Source organism: Pinus tabuliformis, chromosome 9 (assembly GCF_031772625.1).
Source record: "Pinus tabuliformis cultivar Carrire ecotype Pingquan chromosome 9, CPIR1, whole genome shotgun sequence".
Lineage (NCBI taxonomy): Eukaryota > Viridiplantae > Streptophyta > Pinopsida > Pinales > Pinaceae > Pinus > Pinus tabuliformis.
The window spans coordinates 1,467,146,557-1,467,167,250 of NC_142307.1; the positions used below are offsets into that span (position 1 = coordinate 1,467,146,557).

At 39.0% G+C, this 20,694-nt stretch overlaps 2 protein-coding genes across 7 annotated transcripts in view; one reads left to right on the forward strand and one right to left on the reverse strand.

The window, feature by feature from the left end:
• Window positions 1-7,586: 7,586 nt before the first annotated feature.
• LOC149154130 (uncharacterized) lies at window positions 7,587-8,768 on the forward strand. Its single transcript, XM_089444056.1, has 2 exons — window positions 7,587-8,263; window positions 8,693-8,768. Exons 1-2 carry the CDS (start codon window positions 7,587-7,589, stop codon window positions 8,766-8,768), a joined length of 753 nt encoding a protein of 250 aa, XP_089300182.1.
• A 5,537-nt stretch (window positions 8,769-14,305) lies between these two features.
• LOC149154131 (thioredoxin-like 3-2, chloroplastic) overlaps window positions 14,306-20,694 on the reverse strand; it is a 48,598-nt gene continuing 42,209 nt past the window's right edge. Inside the window, exons 4-6 of one of the 6 annotated variants that reach the window (XM_089439008.1) lie at window positions 15,269-15,286; window positions 14,934-15,059; window positions 14,306-14,697 (exon numbers count right to left, since the gene is read on the reverse strand). In XM_089439008.1, coding sequence (XP_089295134.1) covers window positions 14,958-15,059; window positions 15,269-15,286 — 120 coding nt within the window. In that variant the 3' untranslated portion in view covers window positions 14,306-14,697; window positions 14,934-14,957. Of the gene's footprint in view, window positions 14,748-14,933; window positions 15,220-15,268; window positions 15,287-15,347; window positions 15,691-20,694 lie in introns of those variants that run through there. The other 5 variants (XM_089439009.1, XM_089439007.1, XM_089439010.1 and 2 more) reach the window with 5 other exon arrangements.

Consider the following 20,694-nt stretch of genomic DNA (forward strand, 5'->3'; position numbering starts at 1 on the left):
CAAATTGTAATTATAAAGAAGAAACAAATATTTATATTATTCCTTGAATCATGGGTTTCATGAGAAAGATGTGCTTGCCATAGGTCAAAGACTTCTTCTTGATGTCTTTAGGATTTATTAATATAATTACAAAGTGATGTTACACATGTCAAACCCCTACTCCAAGACATTGTCACTATCTCACATACAGTCAGCTCAACAAACACATTTATCTTCATAAGGATATGTCGGCTCAATTCAAAGGCCTCATGTAGGCCTACTAGACACACATAAGTCACTATAACCATGAACGTGATATCACCTCATAATGACAAGAAGGCTCTCGAGTATCTTTGTAATTTATGTACGAATCTCAGTGAGGAAGATAAGTCTTAAATACATCCATCACAGTTTTGTACTAAGGTTATCTTTGTCTCATATATATCCATCAAGATTTCGAATCAAGGTTATTTCAATCCCATCATTTGTGCGAAGAACCAGTCACTATCCTAGGACAAGACTCTTATAGAAATAAGTCTTGTTAAGCTTGGATCTGAGATAGAGAAGAATTGAAGATAAAGGAGTTATGTTGTCATGCGAAGAAGATTATCAGTAGCCTTGGACTGTGGATTGTATTGCGAGGAAGGAGACAAAGGCTCTCCTTAAGGACTATGTCAAGGTAACAAAAGGAGACCGAGACTCTCCTTACAACAGTGCTACGACAGTAAGAAAGAAGAAGAATCTCAGAGACATGCGAAGAAGGATGATTGTGAATGAATGAGATAGTGACAAGTCTTGAAAGTAAGTTTGAGTTAAGGAATTTTATCAAGCGTCTTGGTATTCTTCAAATAGATATCTATAAGAAGAGATTGAAGGGATTTCCTCTCAAGAGCAGAGGTTTTTCCCCGGCTTAGAGGCTACATCTTGTGCACTTGTATTTTGTTGTTTTTCTTGTTTTGATAAGTTGTTTGATGATTGAAGAACACACTAACATAAATAAGTTAATTCTAATCAAAAGACATCACAAGCAGTTATCTCAGAAAGAAGAATCATTAATGTTAAAATTTCCCTAGATTCTTCAACATGGAATCAAAGCTATGGTTCATACAGGGCATGAAGAAGATCAACTATACCATGAATAGGCTTGTAAAGAAGTGCTCATCATTAAAATTTAAGTGGAACTTATTCAATTTGTAGGCTATCCTCAGTCTTGGATTCGTCTACATTGTTGGTAAAGTATTACCTCAGTCTAGTAACATATACCAACTCAGTGCCACATGACCAATTTAGGAATTTTGGAGTTGATCTCATTATACAAAGGATCTCAAATATCTCTGAAATCCTTGGTAGTAATCACAGTGAGTAAGTTCAAAAAGATATCACAATCTCAGAAGGTCTTTGTTCTTTGATGAATAATATAATGAGGATCTCGGTGCAGGCATACTAAACACAGTCTCAACATAATAAACGCACTCTTGGCATCCTAGACGCAATCTCTATCTCATCTTAACATAATGAAAAATATAAGGAGCACATCACATTCTCAGCATCCAGTCTTGATCTCGGTGATACTCTCTCAGCGTACTTTGTTCCGGCATAACTGAGACCACACAGTAATACATGCTCAGCATACCTTGTCTCGACATAAATGTGATTCCACATAATCATACTCTTGGTGCATACTTTGTCTCGACATATTGAACAGATGCCGCATATCCATCATGATGAAGACCTTAATGGAGGAATAAAATCATAGTCTTGGCCTTGGCATTCTGAATGCACAACTGTAATCACAGTCTCACTGTCTTGGCATTGTTTGATGAGGATCACACAGAAGTACACAGTCTCAACATATGTATTATGAAGAGGATCATATACTCTCGACATAATTATGATGATAAGGGTCTCGGTGATATCCTCTGTCTCGACATACAAGAAATCGTGTAAACGCAGTCATGATCTTAATAAAGGCAGAGCTACAAATCTCAGTACGGCTCTCATGGATAGATAAATATCTCAATATAGATTTTGTTGGTATAATGGTGATCTCAATGACTCCAGTGAAGGTGTAGCAACTCTCAGTGAAGCATGAAGTCCTGGTGATAACACAATATGCTAAGTGTTGCATACCACTTCATGCTAGGTCTCAGTGCCATGTCAAGCATATCATAAAGAACTGATAAGGAGTCAAAATACCTTAGGAGTTAAGATGATAAAGCAGTTTCGAAAACCATAATAACATACAATCTGGAGTAGTTTTTGTCATGCTTGGTGTTGGACAGTGCAGGAAGGATACTAGTGATGGGAAGCTCAAGAAAAAGAAGCATCAAGGTGAAAATCTCCTCTTCACATGCCAAGTAAGTATCTTTCATGTTTAACCAATTTTTGGTTTAATGACTTTATTTTTCAAGGAAAATGAAAAATGGAGGAAAGTCATAGTCCTCGTGAAAAAGGTCCTTGCATAGAATAAGGAGGATTGCCATAATCCTCATAGAAAAGAGAAGTTGTTGATGTCTATGGAAAGGTCTCTAAAGGTCAAGAAGTTCTTGAATGCATCAATATACTCGTAGGATTCATATGAAATCACTCAAAGGTCCTCCCATGCCTATGTAGCAAGAAGGGGAGACACAAAGAGATATATGAAATGCTAGAAGATATATTCTCTGAAATTATATCAAAGAAGGTCACATCACTTATACCTACACAAAAGAAATGGTATCTAAGAACAAAGGAATATCTTCATGAGATCTCAATTGCGAGATCTGGGAAAGATGATAAGAAAAAGGGTACCTCATTCAACAATCTGTGGCCTCAAAGCTAGATAGAGAAAGACAGTATAAGATTCAATACTATGAAAAGAATGTAAATAGAAGCTCATATCATTGGAAATATGGAGGAAGATAAATAAAAGGGCCAAAGAAAGAGGGAGCAACAAATCTCTCATAAAAAGGGATCCTATTATAAGTTCCTAAATCTTTTGATATAACCATAAGATTAAGATGCATCGTAACATCATGAAAGTATTAGGAGCAAGAGCTCGTGGCATCACCATGGGAATCATGAAGGAAAAAATCCATGGCATTCCAACATAAAGGATATAGATCTGGGGAACCTCATTGGACATTGAAGGAAAGAATGAAGTCATCTAGGACAAGGTTCATCATACATCAAGTCAAAAAGGAAACATCTACCAGATGAGGATATGCAAGTTCCTCAAGATTCTCTGATGGAATCCTCATCATAGGGCTCACTAATATAGAGAGGAAGCAAGTGTTTCAACAAGAAGCCCAATTTATGGAATCCATGAGATGATGATATGATGACAAAAAGCAGATCAGGGGATTGAAGATCTTTTCAATCAAGGGATCTGCTAGAATAAGCCTCGATGACCTAAAGGTACAATAATATATGTATGTTTGTGTTTAATATTATAATGACATGTCATATGGTTTCAGGTAACATAGATCATTACTTCTATCTTGAGAAGCATGATCAAGAGAAAAAGGATCTCCTCATATGAAAGGATGCAAGAAGATATAAGACACACCAGATGAAATCAACATAATGTGTCCTCATATGAAGTATGAGGTGGCTGATCACAACTAAGAAACTCTGATTAAAATCACCTAGGAATGGAACGTGTAAGGAAGGAAGAGATCATGAGATATGCAACCCTGATGAAGGCAATCAAAATCCAAAATATCAAGAAGATTTGACTAGGAAATCTCCCAGAAATATATGAAGACTCTGATGAAAGTCTAAAAAAGATGAAGACCATTGACAATGGATATCTTTGGGAGATGTGTCAGTATGTGTGCATGATTTTGATACCTACAAGAAGATGTCATGATGAAGAGCCATCTCGTAAGGTATGATATAATTTAATATGATGTTTGCTTTCTCGAATAATATTTGGATGAGTTCATGCAGGGCTACTAGAATAAGACTTGTAAGTACAAGTACAACCAGCATTCATGCGGTGGATGGAAACCCTGGAAAGAAGCATGAAGAAAAAAGAAGTAGCCATATGAAGAAGGTTCCAAATATGTAACAAGAAGGCCACTCTCCATGAAGAAAGGAATGACATGACGGAATAAGGAGGAAAGTGATCTATGGTTGTTTCCCTACAAGGAAGAGGCTCAACTAAATTTCACGACATCAAGGAGAGAAGTTGATCAAGCCGTTGAAGGACCCATGAAGAATAACTTTCTTATGTGTGGAATAGTCCCTAGCTAAGAGGGAGATCTGACAAGTTCCGGATTAAAAGGGATCTTGGGCAAGTTTTTGATCAGAGGAAACTTAGGCATATCTTCCCCAGTTGAGAGGGAGAGATAGACACAACATTCTTGCCTTCACTTGGGAAGAAAGAATGGATGATTGGGTAATCAACTGACATCTGATGCTCTTTGAGGATGTGTAGGGAATCCAAGATAAGAGTAGGAAAGAGGACTGATATTATTTGAGGGTTGGGAACCCAAGATAAGAATAGTCCTAGAAGGTCATACTCAGTGAACACTCGGGTGGGTATGTACCTTGAGAGACAATGATGAAAGTGTCTATAGTGATTGGTTTGGCCAACATTGTGCGTTGATCTAATGAGAGATAGAGATGTCAGCCAAGGCCTTGTTGTGGAAACAATGTTGGTTACTATGATACTGTTATGAAACCAGCTCACAAAAAGATAGAAAAGATAGATCAACGCCTTAGAAATAAGCCTCTTCGAGGGGGCAACCTCATTTACATTACACAAATGAACAACTCTTAGATGATACAAATGACAAGACCTCCTTTTTATATATAGGAGTCTAAGGAGTCATAATATAATCAAAGTTGACATAACAATAATGATGTAAGGGTATAATAATAACAATAATGGGCTTCTATGGGGCACAATAATAACAATATGGGGACTACATGGGCACAACAATATAATAAAGGGGTTGTACTAATAATAATAAGGGGTTACACTAGTAGTATAGGGACCTAACATGCCCCTCTTCTTCAAAAAGTGTTGTCCTCAACGCTTGAGTAGTTCTTGATGCTTCTGTATAAAATTCTTGTCCTCCCATGTGGAATCTTCAGCGGGTAAGTTCTTCCTCTTAATGAGATACTCTGAAATTGATCGATTTCGTAGCTGTCAGGTTCTTGTTTCTGTGACTGCTCCAGGTTCCAATATGATTTTTCCTTCCTGGTCAAGTTCTGGCAATATTGTTTGAACTGGGATCTTCTACAACTTTTGAATGAGTGGCCACACTTCTTCGTCCTTCCTCCATTCATCCCTTGCTTCGTTTATCCAATCTTGTTGGATAATAGAAATAGCACAAAATAATGCTTCCACATCCTCATCCTTTCTTGAGAGTGCATCTGCAACAACATTTTTCTTCATGTTTTTCTAGATGATTTCAAAGTCATAACCCAACATATTTGTGACCCATTTTTTTGTTGTTCTAAAGATAATATTTGTTCTAAAAATTATTTAAGAATATCATGATCCATTTTTACCTTGAAGTGTCTTCCCATTAGGTAAGGTCGCCATTTCTTAATTGCATGTAGTATTGCCAACATTTCCTTCTCATAAATAGATTGCTTGAGATGTAGCCGTAAAAATACCCAATCGCCTACATCAAAACTTCTTTCACTGTGATGTTGATATGCCTGTTGTTTCATTCGATTCTGCAACAAAGTGGCGTTATCCTTTAAAAGTTGGAGAACTTTTTGTTGATGCTCGATGTGATCTTTCACTGCTTGAATCTTTTTCTTCTTGATATGTCCTTCCATCTTGAGAGTTTGAGGAGTGGTAATTTCTTCCAATGCATTACAAGATATGGTCGGATTCATTCCTTGATGCTCGATGTGATCTTTCACTTCTTGAACATTTTTATTCTTGATATGTCATTTTATCTTAATAGTTTGAGGAGGGGTAATTCTAGCCAATGCATTACAAGATATGGTCGGATTCATTTCTTCTTTCCCGATGTGATCGTTCACTTATTGAACCTTTTTCTTCTTGATATTTCCTTCTATCTTGAGAGTTTGAGGAGTGGTAATTCTTGCCAATGCTTTACAAGATATGGTTGGATTCATTTCTTCTCTCTCTGGGGTTGGTTCCTAGTGTATATCCTCTTCTTTTGACATTTCTTGATCATTTTCTTCCTCCTCTTCACAATCAATGTAAAATAATTTCTTCTCAGCACACTTATGACATTTAATGTATTTGTTATCACAATTGTAACAAAGCCCTTTTGCTCTCTTTTTTCCAATTGTTGTGGTGTCAACCTTGTAGGTTCTAGAAGGCTAGGAGAAATAACGCTTCCATCTTTATAGTTGTGAGTGGTAGGCTTCTTGGTTGCCATAATTTTGCTTTCCATTTTTCTTGCTAACCTGAATGCCTTCTCCAATGAATCAGGTTCCCTAATGCCTTCTCCAATGAATCAGGTTCCCAAAGGCGAACCTCATGTTGGATATTATCCTTTAAAGTCCCTATGAACACATCAATCCTATGTTCCTTTGTAATATCTTTTACCCTTATGTTCAATTTTTGGAAGTCCTCAATGTGCTCCATCATTGAACCCTTTTGTTTGAGATTTATCAATTAGCTAAAAAAGGTGTTACTTTTTGTATCTTCATAATGTGCTATCATTTCTTTCGTAAAAATTGTCTAAGTGACAATTTGTTTACGAGAGTAAAGCCATCGATACCATACAAACTGATTTGGCTCCAAATATAAAGTTGCAATATGTACCTTTTGTGTGTTTTGCACATTATGGAGATCGAAAAATTATGAACAAAATGGCGGAGAAAACCAAGGAGAACAAAGCAGAGAAGAATAAGGAAGCCTTTGTGTGACCAAATGCAAGACAAAGAGCAAACAAAAAACGACAAAACAAAGCAAGCACTTCCCTCAGAAACACAAGCAACGCCTTTGAGGTGTTAGAATCAGACATGGAGTCAGAGGACAACATCCAGAGATTGATTTATTGAAAAAATGCCAACCCATAGCCACAACAGGAACAAAAGAACCTATTTCTAAGCCAACAAGCAACATACCACAAACTCAGGGACCAACGGAAGGTTTAGAAGAAGATGCAGAGATGATAACCAACGAAATAGGGCTTGAGGATATGGAACTAAGCGATATGCTCGAACAAGAAGGTATGGATCTACCAAACATGGTAGAAGACTGGAAAAAGAAAGGTATGGAACATATTTCGGAAGAGGAGGTAAACAGAATCAACAACTTATTCATAGCAAGACAACAAGCAAAGATGGAGTCGCAGAGAAAGAGCCTGGGTACAGCAAAAGAGCTAGGGGTAAGAATGCAAGGACTACATCAAAACTCCACCAACTCAAAGCACCGGAAAAAAAGAGGAAGAAGGACTAACAATGAGGTGTTACAAGAGCTGGGACAGATGCTCCTAAATTCAGGTAAGATGAAAGCCCTTGAGGCGTTCACATGAACCTCCTAAATTGTTTTCATTATGAAAGTACTTTCATGGAATGCTAGAGGGCTAAATAGCCTAAAAAAACAGCGTTTATTAAAGAAGAAAGTCCAAAAGGAACAACCAGACATAGTGTTTCTGCAAGAAACTAAATGTTCCAGCAAAACAATGGCCAACATTAGTAAAAAACTGGGTAAACGAATGGACTACCTAGAAACAGCAAGTAGTGGATGGGAAGGGGGCATGGCCATTCTTTGGAATCCACAGGTTATACAACTCGTTTCCTCTGAAGCGGCCAGATCTCATATTTCAATAGAAGTCCAAATAGTAGGGAATCCAGAAACATATATATGCACAAATGTCTATGGCCCTCAGAAACTAGAGGCCAAATTACTATGGCTTAGCACTCTATCCAATTTGCAGCTAAGATATCCTCAGGCAAAAGCTATCTTCGGAGGAGATTTTAACATGATCACTGCGCTCACGGAAAAGAAAGGAGGTATTAGAATGCTCAACAGGGATACTGAAGCTTTCAAAGACTTCATTAACTCGGCCAAGCTGGTAGACGTCTTCCCCAAGAGTGGAGCTTTTACTTGGAACAACAAAAGAGGAGGTGATAGGCAAATCGCCTCTCGACTAGACAGATTCTTAGTAACAGAAACCATTCTCCTAGAAGGGATCACTGTGGAGTCGGACATACTGCCGAGTGGAGGTTCAGACCACTGGCCCATAACAATGATTGCGGCTATCCAAGGCACACCTAGGAATAAGCCATTTAGATTTGAAAAGTTTTGGCTCAGTCATCCGGAGTTCATTCCGAAAATTGAACAATGGTGGAATGAACCGTTAGGCATAAGAGGAACAAAAATGTTCATTCTACAAGCTAAACTGAAATCATGGAATCAGGAAGTCTTTGGTAACATATTTAAAGAAAAAAAGAAACTGGAGGAGCAAATGGAACAAATTCACAAGGAATGGATCCAAGGAAATATTAACCAAGATTCGATGAATATAGAACAAAAACTAATGCAAGACTGGCAGGCCAGATGCCAACAGGAGGAAGTGCTATGGAAGCAAAAATCCAGGATACAATGGCTTAAGGAAGGTGAACAGAACACTAAATTTTTCCATAGATCAGCCATTGATCACAGAGGGGCTAATAGAATATTAAGCATTAAAGATGAACAGGGAACCTCAGTTCAGACTCATCAGGAAATCTCGAGCCTTCTAATAAATCATTTCAGCTAGATTGCTAGGGAACCTGAGATTGACAGAGAGGAAGCTATTAAAGAACTTGTAACTGCTATCCCCAAGCTCATCAATGAGGATCAAAACAAGGCTTTAAATTGAGAAATTACCATGGAAGAAGTAGAAGAGGTTGTGAAAGATATGCCAAATGGTAAGGCACTAGGGCCGGATGGCTTCACCATCGACTTCTATAAAGCGTGTTGGGAAATCATCAAGACAGAGGTTTGGGAAGTGGTAGAGGATTCCCGTCGATCCTCTTCCATCCTCAAATCCCTCAATTCTACGTTCCTCACACTTATTCCTAAGGAGGAGGAAGCCAATACTCCGTCGAAGTTTAGGCCAATTACACTGTGCAATGTTTTGTACAAGATTATTTCTAAAGTCATAGCCAACAGACTAAAGCCAATTCTTCCAGGAATCATTTCGGAAGAACAATCAGGCTATGTAGAAGGGAGACAGATTATGGACAACATCTTGCTCGCTCAAGAGATGATTCACACTCTCCGAACTCAGAAAAAAGCAGGCATGCTAATGCAGTTGGACCTATCAAAGGCTTATGATAAAGTAAACTGGAACTATCTGGAGGCTATTCTAGAAGCCTTCGGCTTTGGAAAACAATGGGTAATCTGGATCTTAGCCCTGGTTAAATCTACCAGATTTTCAATCCTGGTTAATGGAGCTCCGACAGCCCAGTTTACACCCTCCCGAGGTTTACGACAAGGGGACCCCCTTTCTCCCTTTTTGTTTGTTATTCTAATGGAAGGGCTAAGCCGGCTAATCAGCAAAGCAAAAGAGGAGGGAATTATTCAGGGACTCCAACCCTTGCCCTCAAGCCCTGCAACTACACATCAGCAGTTTGTCGATGACACAATGCTGCATGGGGCGCCCTCGGTCAAAGAAGCTCTTGGCTTCAAAAATATACTCAATCGCTTTAGTATGGCCTCAGGTATGGAGCTTAATCTAGCTAAATCTTCTATTTTCTTTTTCAATACGCACCTTGCTGTCCAGAAGAATCTCTCTAACATCCTAGGTTTCAAAAGATGCAATCTTCCTTCAAGATACCTCGGCATTCCACTGACTGACAAACCCTGGCAAAAATTGCATTGGGAAAGAATTATTGCTAGCCTAGAGAAAAGATGTCATCATTGGACGCACAGATCCCTTAACTTTGCAGGCCGTCTAGTCCTCACCAAATCAGTCCTTCAGGCTGTGCCGCATTACATGCTCTCCATTCTCCCGGCACCTAAAGGTGTTCTTCAGAAAATCCGTTTCATCCAAAGAGAGTTTCTTTGGTCGGGCAATTCAGGGAAGCAGAAGTGGTCTCTAATGGCATGGGATAAGATATGCAAACCCAAACACCTGGGTGGGTTAAATCTGCAGGACCCCCTCACAGTCAACCGTGCATGTGGAGCCAAATTATGGTGGAGGTGGCTAAAGGAACCCAATTTACCCTGGGCCAAACATTGGAAAGCTAAATATGCTAATAACTACAGCCTGCAAAATTTGATTAGGATGCAAGAAACCCCTGACGGCTCTCCAATTTGGAACCTTGCTAGAACTAATCGACACATAATTCAGGAACAGAGCTTTTGGGAAATCCGAGATGGAAAGAAGGCCCTGTTCTGGGAAGATGCTTGGCAACAATTACCTAAGCTGGAAAGCCCTGAATTCTTAAACATTCAAAGAAGAAGCCAGGAGCTAGGGAGAACAACAGTAAACCATTACTGGAAACCAAATGAGAATGACCAAGCATGGAGAATGTGGTTATTCAGTGATACAGGACCGTCAGAAGGGGAAAATAACAATATAAGAGCACTGAAAACAGAGCTGGACAAAAGAAAGATAAGAAATGCACTGGATGTTGATACACTACGTTGGGGAAAGCTCGAGGGGGGCAACTTCTCACTCAAAGAAGCAAGAGTCTACATAGAAGGAAATGAACATAAGGAAACAGTCAAGTGGTACAGTAAGGTGTGGGATGCACAACTTTGGCCGAAGATTAAAACCTTCCTCTGGCTCTTGATGCACCGAAGAACGCTTACCTGGGAGAACCTTCGGAAAAAAGGTTTCATAGGCCCCTCACGTTGTCCCCTATGTGGAAATGAGGAGGAAACCATGAATCACCTCCTCAACACTTGTGAATGGATAGATAGCCTCTGGAATTGGATGGAAACCATATTTAAAAAGACGGACAGGGTAAGAATCTCAATTCAGGAGAGTATAGAGAATTGGAGAGGCAATTTCTCCAAAACCCATATGGTTAATACAATTTGGAAACTTATCCCAGGGTTTATAGTATGGACGGCATGGAAAGAAAGAAACAGAAGAGTATTCCAAAATGAAACCAAAAACATTGAACTTATTAAAGGAACAATTCTGCAAAACGTAAGAGAAACAGTTCTCACCAGAGGGAAAGCTGAACAGAACAAGGATTTCTCAGTCGATGACTTGCAGATTCTGAAGGCGTTTGGCATTGAGATAGGAACCATAACTGTATCTTCAAATCAGCTACAACAACAAGGCACCATCATGAATGCCTGGATTCCTCCACCGATAGGATTTCTTAAACTCAACTTTGATGGGGCTTCTCGGGGGAATCCGGGACCTGCAGGTATAGGAGGGGTTCTGCGGGATCACAAAGGGGAAATACAACATATTTTCAGCCAAGCGCTGGGGGAAGGAACTAATAATGAAATGGAATTTGCAGCATTAGAGCAAGGATTAAGAATTCTCAGGCGCCTGAAAACAGGAGCCACCGTGGTGGAAGGGGATTCGCAATTGGCTATCACAACAGCAAGGAGAATGCAGGCAGGAGCGAAACCGAGCAAGGTCACGAAGCATTGGAGACTGGCCAAGGTGACAGAGCTCATAGCAGAGCACCTCTCCTGCCTTGACGGAATCATACTACAAGCAGTGAGAAGAAAGGCAAATGCAGTGGCGGATCATCTGGCCAACTACGGGATTGAAAACCACTTTACCTACCTGGACACATGTTGGCATGAGGTCACATGCACCGAACTTCGGAGTAAGTGCACACTTCTCTCGAGACAAGACATAAGTTAATGGAAGAAGTGGTGCAGGGGTACGAAGAATTTCGCCTTAATTGCGAATGAAGATAACCAATCGAAGGAAATCAGGCAACAGACCCATGAAGGACATGAGGAGTGAGAAATCATCCACACGGACATAATCCATCAACCGAGGCGGACAACCAACAAAAATTATTATCAGCGCCGTCAGCAAATCACAGGGCAGGACACATGGCATTCAACTAATAGGTTTAAGCGTGGCAGAGTTAAGACTAAGGATACTCATGATGAACAGAAATTGGGAATTTACAACAGTAGTTATTATGGTAGGATCAGCAAACTTGCGATGGCGAAGTGGGAGACCTGGGGCTAGACCTGGCCACCATCTACTATATCTACAGCCTCCCACCAGAAGAACAGCACACAGTTCTCTCACATCTTGCAACATAGCAATCGTTGTGCCATCAGAAGTTTAAGTGTTTCTGCGTTTTGCAATAGCAGTATGGTGCGTGAAGGTAGTCGTAATACTTCGGCTAACAGAGACCTGATGAAGGCACGAGAGGCCTATGAAACTCGGACTACCCAAAGAGAGAAGCAGAAAATTGAAGAGATAGAAGCGGCGGTAATAGAAGAGGAAGAGCATTTGGAAGAGCAGGATCTGGAGAAGGAAATAGAATGGCTTCATGACCCGGGCACTACAACCACTAGAGCAACCCAATTTGTTCGTACTAAGGCTGAATTGTGGAGAATGAAAACCATGCTAGCCAAGGCGCTTAGCATGCAGAGTGAAGAAATCAAAAAAGTTCATCAGTCAACCTCTTGCGGTTTGACAGAGCACATGGCTAGACTGGATGCTGTGGAATTCAATCTAAGTGCCCTGTCTCAGGAAGTCGGAGTTCTATCGAAGAAAATGACTATCCTCATCAGTCTTCTCAGGAATTCCATACATCAGGGATCATCAGTTGCGATGGAGAGCATGAAGGAAGCAACTGATACCAGTCAGGGAAAGCAAACCACTCATCAGCGGAATCCTCAGCCTGAGAAAATGACTGAAAAGGCAGGACCGAGTAATCCCAGTAAAGATTATGTAATCCTAAAGCTGTAATGGCTTCTCTGTTTCAGTTCTCTCTTCTTGTTTTGGCATGTTTTGTTCCTGGTTTCTAGATTACTGGTTTCTTGTTACTGAGGAGAGCATCCTGGTCCTCCTATTTTTTGGTACCATTGTCCAGTCACCCAGGGTGATGAACTGTTTTGCTGTTTCAAGCCCCTCTCTAGGCAATCCTGCGTGGTTAGCCTCGGGGTCAGGAAATCTTGTTTTTGCGGCTCATAGACATTTCGAGCGGGCAAGGAAGTTTTAGTTATGTCTGTGCGTGCAGACCATTTTGTATATTATGTATTTGATGAATTAATATAAAACTGCTGATTTACAAAAAGAAATAAAGATAAAACTTAAGAAAGTTAATAAGAACTCAACGATATCACAAGTAATCTATCAACATAGGAAAATATTTCTGCCTTTCTTATTTTCTAACAAGGCTAACTTGGTGGAGGGAGGTCTTTTGGTTTAGGTCTAAGGTCTTGTTCTATCTCAATTTGATTAGTGGAAGAGTTTGATTGGGTTTTCCACTAGAGAGGGGTTTTAGCCCTGGCTGAGTGCCTACATTTGGTGTCGTTGATCTTCATGTTTTTTATTTGATGATTGCTTGATGAAAAAAAGATAAAAGAAGAACATAAAGAAGATAATAAGAATACAAGAATAACACGAGTAATTATCAACATAAGAAAATCTTTTTGCCTTTCTGATTTTCTAACACCAAGTGGATGGCACATCAGCTGTCAATACTCACACATATAGTAGTCAAATATGGACTTTCAAGGAGATTCTAGAGGGTCCAAAACCCTAACCATAATAACCCTAGATGATTATGGGGCCATGTTAAAAATTACATTGCAAGGAAAGGGAATGGTTTCATTCCTATTGTAATGATTTATTGCACGCTAGTTGAGTAGAGAAAAGGAGTGGGACGTTTGAATACAACATAGGAAGAATCCCGACTCAGTGCTCATTTTCTTGCTAGGTTTTCCCATATGGAGTTTCTGAGGTACATATTGTGTTCAACGTGGAAATTGTGTGCTCTACTTTAATTGTTGTAGTTTTTCCCTTATATTCTCAGCGAAGTAAATATTTCAATATTTTGAGTGCTATGCTTAGTATTAGGTTTTAATTATAAGCAATTATTGCATAAGAGAGTATAACCTTACTGTATATAGTATTTAATATCTGTTGTTTTAAACCATCTAGTGAGATATCCATAGCAAGTTTACAAATCATGGAATGAAAAAAGTCAACAAAAAAAAATTGTGATAATTTTAGTATTTTTTATTAGTTGAGTTTTATGCTAAGTATTTTACGAAGTATTTCTCAAGTCCAATTGCTCTTGCTCTTTGTCTTGTCAAGCCAATCCTAAGTTCAAAACATGTGACCTTGCTTAGTGTCAGGATGCATGTCTTGTCCTAATCCCTATGTCTACTCTATTGATCTTTTGGCAAATCATTGCTGCAGATCAAGTTCTCTAATGTCAGGGAGCAAACCTTTTTATCTCATAACCATAAAACTCAAAAACCTTTGACGTGCTATTTCTAATAATGTTGAATATATATTGCACCATTCCAAAGATAACCTTGGCAACATCAATTGTCAGGTGTCACCAAAAGCAACTGAGTAATTTTGCATCATATACTAAAGATGGCAAACAAATCTTTCAAAAATAAAGCAGGGATACAAATCATAAATACACGAGTCACTATGCATGCTATGAGGTTTTTCTGCTCACAGAAAAACTCATGGGATCCCTCCATCTTACCCAGAAAATCCATATTTTTGATAGTTCAACTGCCAGCCACAATGGCAGCCGGTAACCCATCAGGACTCAGCAAACTCGAACCTCAGCTACGCTAGAACTGGAGACCTCACAGCGAACTCCATATTGAAAGAGTCTGTGCTATAAAGTTACGGATATCCATATGATCATTATTGTTTCTAACATGATATCTGAATGTCAAATAAGTTTAAAGAACTTGTTTAAACATGAATATGATAGATCATAGTAGCTATATTCACATTTGAGTTGTAGTATTAAATTACAAAGAATTATTACAAAAGAGACGCACTCTAGTATGGATGCCTCAAGTGCAAGACAGTATAAACAAAGAAGAAGTACTAATTTACAAAACGTACCAGGAAGGTCAGATAACATGTTAGTCAATGGGAATTTTCAATCATTTCACGAGTATCATCAACCACCAACCATGCCTTACTGTGGCCTCCAATCAACTCAGCTTGCTTCTTTCTATCTTTCCATAGCTACAATATATAAATGTAACTGTAAATCAGTATCAGTGGCATTCAAGCTCTTCTAGAACTCGTGAAATTCTTTGTGATTCATTTCCAAATATTTTGAGAAAGATTCCAGCTAGCTGAATTCGTTAGAGAATCAGCCCAGAAACAACTACATTGCAAATGTCTGCAGTAAAGATAAGAACATCAAATAAAATACCATATTTCAATTATACCTGAATTGTTGGCATTTTCTGATGGCACCAGCCCGCATCCATTCATGTCAAAGATCCGAGAACAGTTAAATATCTAAGATGAAATTAAAAAATCGTATTCCTTTCCCAAAACGACTAAAAAAGTTCTCAAAGTCTTGCCAGTGAATGATCCCAACGCTCTGCTAAATATAAAAAATGACAATAGATATCTAAAGTCTCACGGTAACTAAAATGTGACTTCTGCTATATGTAAAAAAATATTTAAATAAAGATTCCGAATTATAATAATAAATACCATGTTCATTTTGTCATAAGATGAATTCCTAAAGATCACAAGCAGTGACTCATCCAGGTAAATGTCTCGGGCTGGACGAAGTCCACAATCACAGCCTACCTTAAAAACTTTCTTCCGAGAACAAAGCCATAGGATCCGTGGCATCTCCCTAGCAAATAAGTTGATCTAAGAAATCTGCCAAAATACTATCCGTAAAGAATAACAAATAAATATACAAATAAATCCAGCATTGGCGCACTCCAGTAATAAAATGTGCATCGGAAATCTCATATTCCAGCACTGTTAATAAACTAGTAAGGCATCCCTTCTTGAGGATAAAAATGCAGAAAAAGATAGAATCAGTCTTCATTAGTGATCACAGTAACGTTATATTTAACCGTAAGCTTTGGTTAGATCAAATTAGGTTTGGAAGTTTGAAGAGGCTTTATGGTACGTTTAGAAAGAGAAAAAAGGGAACCAAATCATGTGAGGACTTTAGTACTAAAATATTTTTTAAAAATAAGAAGAAGATCCTGAAGGCAAGTGAAGTTCCTGAAGGAACCTCACAGATCGCTGTAGTGTCCAGACGCAAGTTTAGTTCCCAAGGATATCTCATAACAAGAGTTTCAGTTCCAAAGCTCAGCACAGGTCTCATTTCAGTGCTCAACACATGCCAATTGCTCCACCCCCCACCTCAGGATGCTAGTCTATCATCACCGGGATTTTCGGGAAACCTCATGTTAGGGAAGTCTAGGGAGATCATTCCCAACTTCCTCCTATGGTTTCACAGTCAGGCCCCTTCAGACCTGGGCTCTTCTCTGTTGACATCATCAAACAATGTATTGGTTCCTTCTGTGTGATCAGTCGATCCCTAAGGATGTTTTCATTTTCTTCCTCATATACTTCCACCTATATTTATGATGTGGGTGTAGAGGCTATTACCCACCAAAAAAGTGGATAACCCCTGGGAGAAAAGAATTCTCCTCTTTGGAGAGCCAGCCAGCCAACAGTTCTATATGATCAGCACATAACATTATGCCAGGATACTCCACCTATTGCTCAAGTCAGATCTCCCTCCCAGCTCGCATTTTTTTCTTAAAGGAAGGTGGGTCATCTATCGGCATGTACTTTAACCATTTTGGTAATCATGTGCTTTCATTTAATGTTATGAGCATACTAATATGGATCAGAGGGCAAACTGGATGATTGACCAATCTTGATTGTATTCTTGTTCCCACACATCACCTAAGAGGTTAGTCTTTGACCCTAGTCTAGTGGGACCTCCTCTGATGCCTTATGGTTTAAGAAGGGCACTACTAGGAAAGCATTGATTGATGGAGCATGTCCAAGGTAGTTCATACTTACCACTCTCCATCTCTCCCTGTTATCCATCTCCATTCTTCATGCTGGTAGTCATTGGTCATTGCAATTAGCACCTTTCATCCACATCCTTGAGTCAAGGCCCAGAAACTTAGCCCCAAAGGTTGATGCAGTGAAAAAGAAAGTTAAAAGCATATAAAGCCACAATGAAAGAAACATGTAAAATGCGAAAGATAGATGGGACATTATTTAATGTGTGGGCAAAGCTTGGCAAGAGCTCTACCCCCTTCATAAGCCATCACCCAATTCCTCAAGAATTTAACGCTTCATTCAAAGAAAGGAACATTTGAAAGTCCCAACCCTAATGACTAATAAATTGCCTCATCTTAAAGGGGTATTGAAAAACACAAAAGCAAGCTTGGGTTCCTAAGATGTGCACCCAAATAAAGACAAATAATAAAAAGTAAAAAGCACACCAGATGGGTAGAAAAAGCAGGCCAAGGAAAGGGGTAACTCATGCCACCACGATTGCTCTCTCCTTACATCTATAAATTCAGGATGTTGGACCCCCATTAGCTAGTCACATGGCTATGGCACTTGCCTTGAAGTAATTCCACTTCGTAACCATCGTTATCACACACACCTATGGATGGATGGGCTAACCTGGGATACATCACCACTTCCCTTGGGGGCTGCAAATACCTAATAGAGTTACTGACCTAATCATCCCTAATATAAGTGAGGTAGCTTATTTACATGTCTTGATTTAGTTAGACATTTGAAGGTGAGTTTTATGTGAAGTATTCTTGTCCCCTTAGAATTAGATATGGCCCACTATGATGTTTTAATGGTTATTGTCCCTAATGATTATTGATCTCACTTGATCTTGAGAAGTTTTGAAAGGTGGTGTTATGTAGCAGGTATCCCTTGAGAGATGGGCTTGACCCCTTTCAATAGTAATTTAGAGGTCATTTTACCCCATCCAAAGAGCAATTCTAACCTTGATGATACAACGTTGTCCATCCATATATGAGCATTAGGCTATGAGATGATTCCATGTGGTGCTTGACCCTCATATGTACCCCCAGATGCTGAATTGTTAAGCCGATGAGGTTATGTGTTGGACTATTACATGATGTGCCCAGATGAACCCAAGATGCCCTTAGGCTAGCCTTAACATTGTTTGATCGACATTGCTTGTTCTAGGGCGACCCAAATGATGATTGATTATCCTTGAAATGACATGGGAGGGCTTGCACATCACCCTTGGACCCCAATGCTTGAGCATGATGATGCCATATCACTCCTTTTGCCCTTAGAAGGGTGATGTTGGGCATAATTGTGATGACATCATGGTTTTGGAGGCACTTTATGGAGGCATACCCATGCACTTTGAGACTTTCTTGGAGTGAGGAGCACTCATGATCCATTTTGTCACTTGCTTGTGGCACCTTGAGCATTTATGGAGGATGATGTCATGGTGGAGGTCATTATTTCCCACACATGTGGGCTATTTTTGGCATTTATGTTATGTTTTTAAGCTATATTGAGGTCAACTTGTGACCTCACTCTTGTTGAATGCTTAAGCAAATTTGTTTTAGGCTTTGCTTGTAAAAATTATGGAAATAAGGCAAGTTAGACCTCATATAAATAGAGGTCTTATTTAATTTTGTCATCATCACTCACTCATCACACTCCTCTCTCTTCAAGAGTGTGCATTAGTCTTCTTGTCTCTAATGGGCCAAAATGTGATCTTTTATGGTGCAAGTTTCTCTTGGAGATGGTTTTTGCTTGGAGATGATTTCCTGGGATTGATTGAAGTAATTCTTGTGGAAACTTTTGTAAGTTTACCACATACACTCTATTTTGCATGTTGTATTTGTGTAGTAGGGTTTCTAATTGTGCCATGATATAAATTGCTAAATTTATCTTGAAAACTTGCTCCTTTATGATATTTGAAATTGTTCCCCAAGAATTCTATAAGAACTCCAAGTTCGCATCTCTTAAATTTAAAATCTCGCCTCACAAGGAATTTGTTAGGGTTTAATAGTGGATGCCCTAGTCATCCCCCTACTGCAACAAGGTCGTTCTCATTAGAATTGCCCTAGAAGACTCCATTAACCCATTTAGAACAAGGCACTAGTCTTAGTAGTGTTGATTGAACCCTCTAATAAACTTGTCCTCCTCCTTTCTAATTCCTAGAGATTTAGGGTTAGGCTAGGGTTTTGTGTGAATATTGCTAAAAAGTAATTTATGTTTGATGTATTATTGTTCTCAAAGTAGGAAATGCATTTAATAATTATATAAAAGAAAAATCTAGGATTATTTGCACACATCCCTCTAGGGGTGACGTCATCATCTTTTTTGTTGTTTATACATAGTTTCAGCAATAAAACCATATTACAAACCCCACATCCTAGATATCTATTTGATGGTCTTTCCCCTTTGTTGATTAATCATTAAAATACATTTTCTTTTGGCTGTTATAACTTATATGACATCGCTTGCCTTGTTATTGAAAATCTGCAAAACCCTAACATATAACAACCCTATAATTGGTCTAGGAATAGAGTACTCGTACTTTGACAAAGATTACTTAGGTCCCCTAGGCTCCACCAATACTATATCCCGATCTTTAGACCTCATCTGATCACCTTGAGCCATTCTTTTTTAATATCTTTTAAGTGATCCTTTAGGGAGGCCTCCCTTGTGGTATAAGTATAACAACCACTAAATAGCTAAAGAAAGGCTATTGAGGTGATAGTGGTAGCCTTTTTCCTGTTGCCCTGAGGTCTAGATCTGCCTAGTGAGGCTTTACACTAAGCCTGCCACATTTTCTAGCAACAAGGACTTCATCCTCCCACTCTCGTTGTGCACTTCTAACGATGTGTAGCCTTTTATCTTTTCATATCTAGGGTTATAATTTTGGTTACTTTTCTCATAGAATAGTTTAGCTTCTTTTATTTCATGCTTTACCTTTTAGCTTATAGTTGCTTTCGCAGTTATACAGTATATCACTACTGACTTGTATGTTTGAGCCCCATTGAGCTACCTTTTTGGTCGTGGGTGGACATTAGTAAAATTATCTTGATCATAACTAGCATCAACTACTGTGCCCGTTTTCTAAGGCATCCCTTAGCTTCTATTGAATACATAGACAGTCAATTTGTGCTTATGAAGAAGGGATGAAAAAAGGAAGACAATCCCATGTGCAGAATTAACATTTTGAAATTTCTAAAATACTTTCTTAATCTTTGGTTTGACCAGATGCTTGTTATATCTAGATCGAATACAAAAAGCATAGGCCAACACTAACCTAGTGTAAATCTCAAATTTCCATGGTTATTTATGGGATAAAATAGAAGGCAAGTAAAATTCCATTGGGAAGATGGGTATTTATGAAATGGGCAGACAGTAAATGGATAACTCCTAATTGGGACCATTAAAAGGCATTCAATTAGGGGCATCCCTAGGGGAACATGGAATGCCATAGTTGAAATGTAGACTGAAAAGGACAAAAGCTCAAATCCCTCTCAATGGTGGCCCAAGGTCATATGCAATGCACATATGTTGGGAATGACATTGCATGGGTACATCTGGGTGCAAGTATGGATATGACAAGGATGAAAAATTTAAAACGATAGATGCAGAGCTAAGGCAATTTTATGTAGCATACCCAATCCTCATTATATCTCAATGGGGTATCCAGACCCAACTAAGATGACCTCATTATATCATACCCAATCCTCCTTATATCCAGACCAAACTAACACACTAAGTCCATTTTACTAGAAAGGTTGAATCCTAGATCTCGGATCCACATCACTTTCCATAGTGGATTGCCACCTCAACC

Coding starts and splice junctions, on each gene's coding strand:
- LOC149154130 (XM_089444056.1), top strand. CDS start 7,587: ATGGCCAACATTAGTAAAAAACTGGGTAAACGAATGGACTACCTAGAA. Junction 8,264..8,692: donor GAACAATGGTGGAATGAACC/GTTAGGCATAAG, acceptor TGAGATTGACAG/AGAGGAAGCTATTAAAGAAC.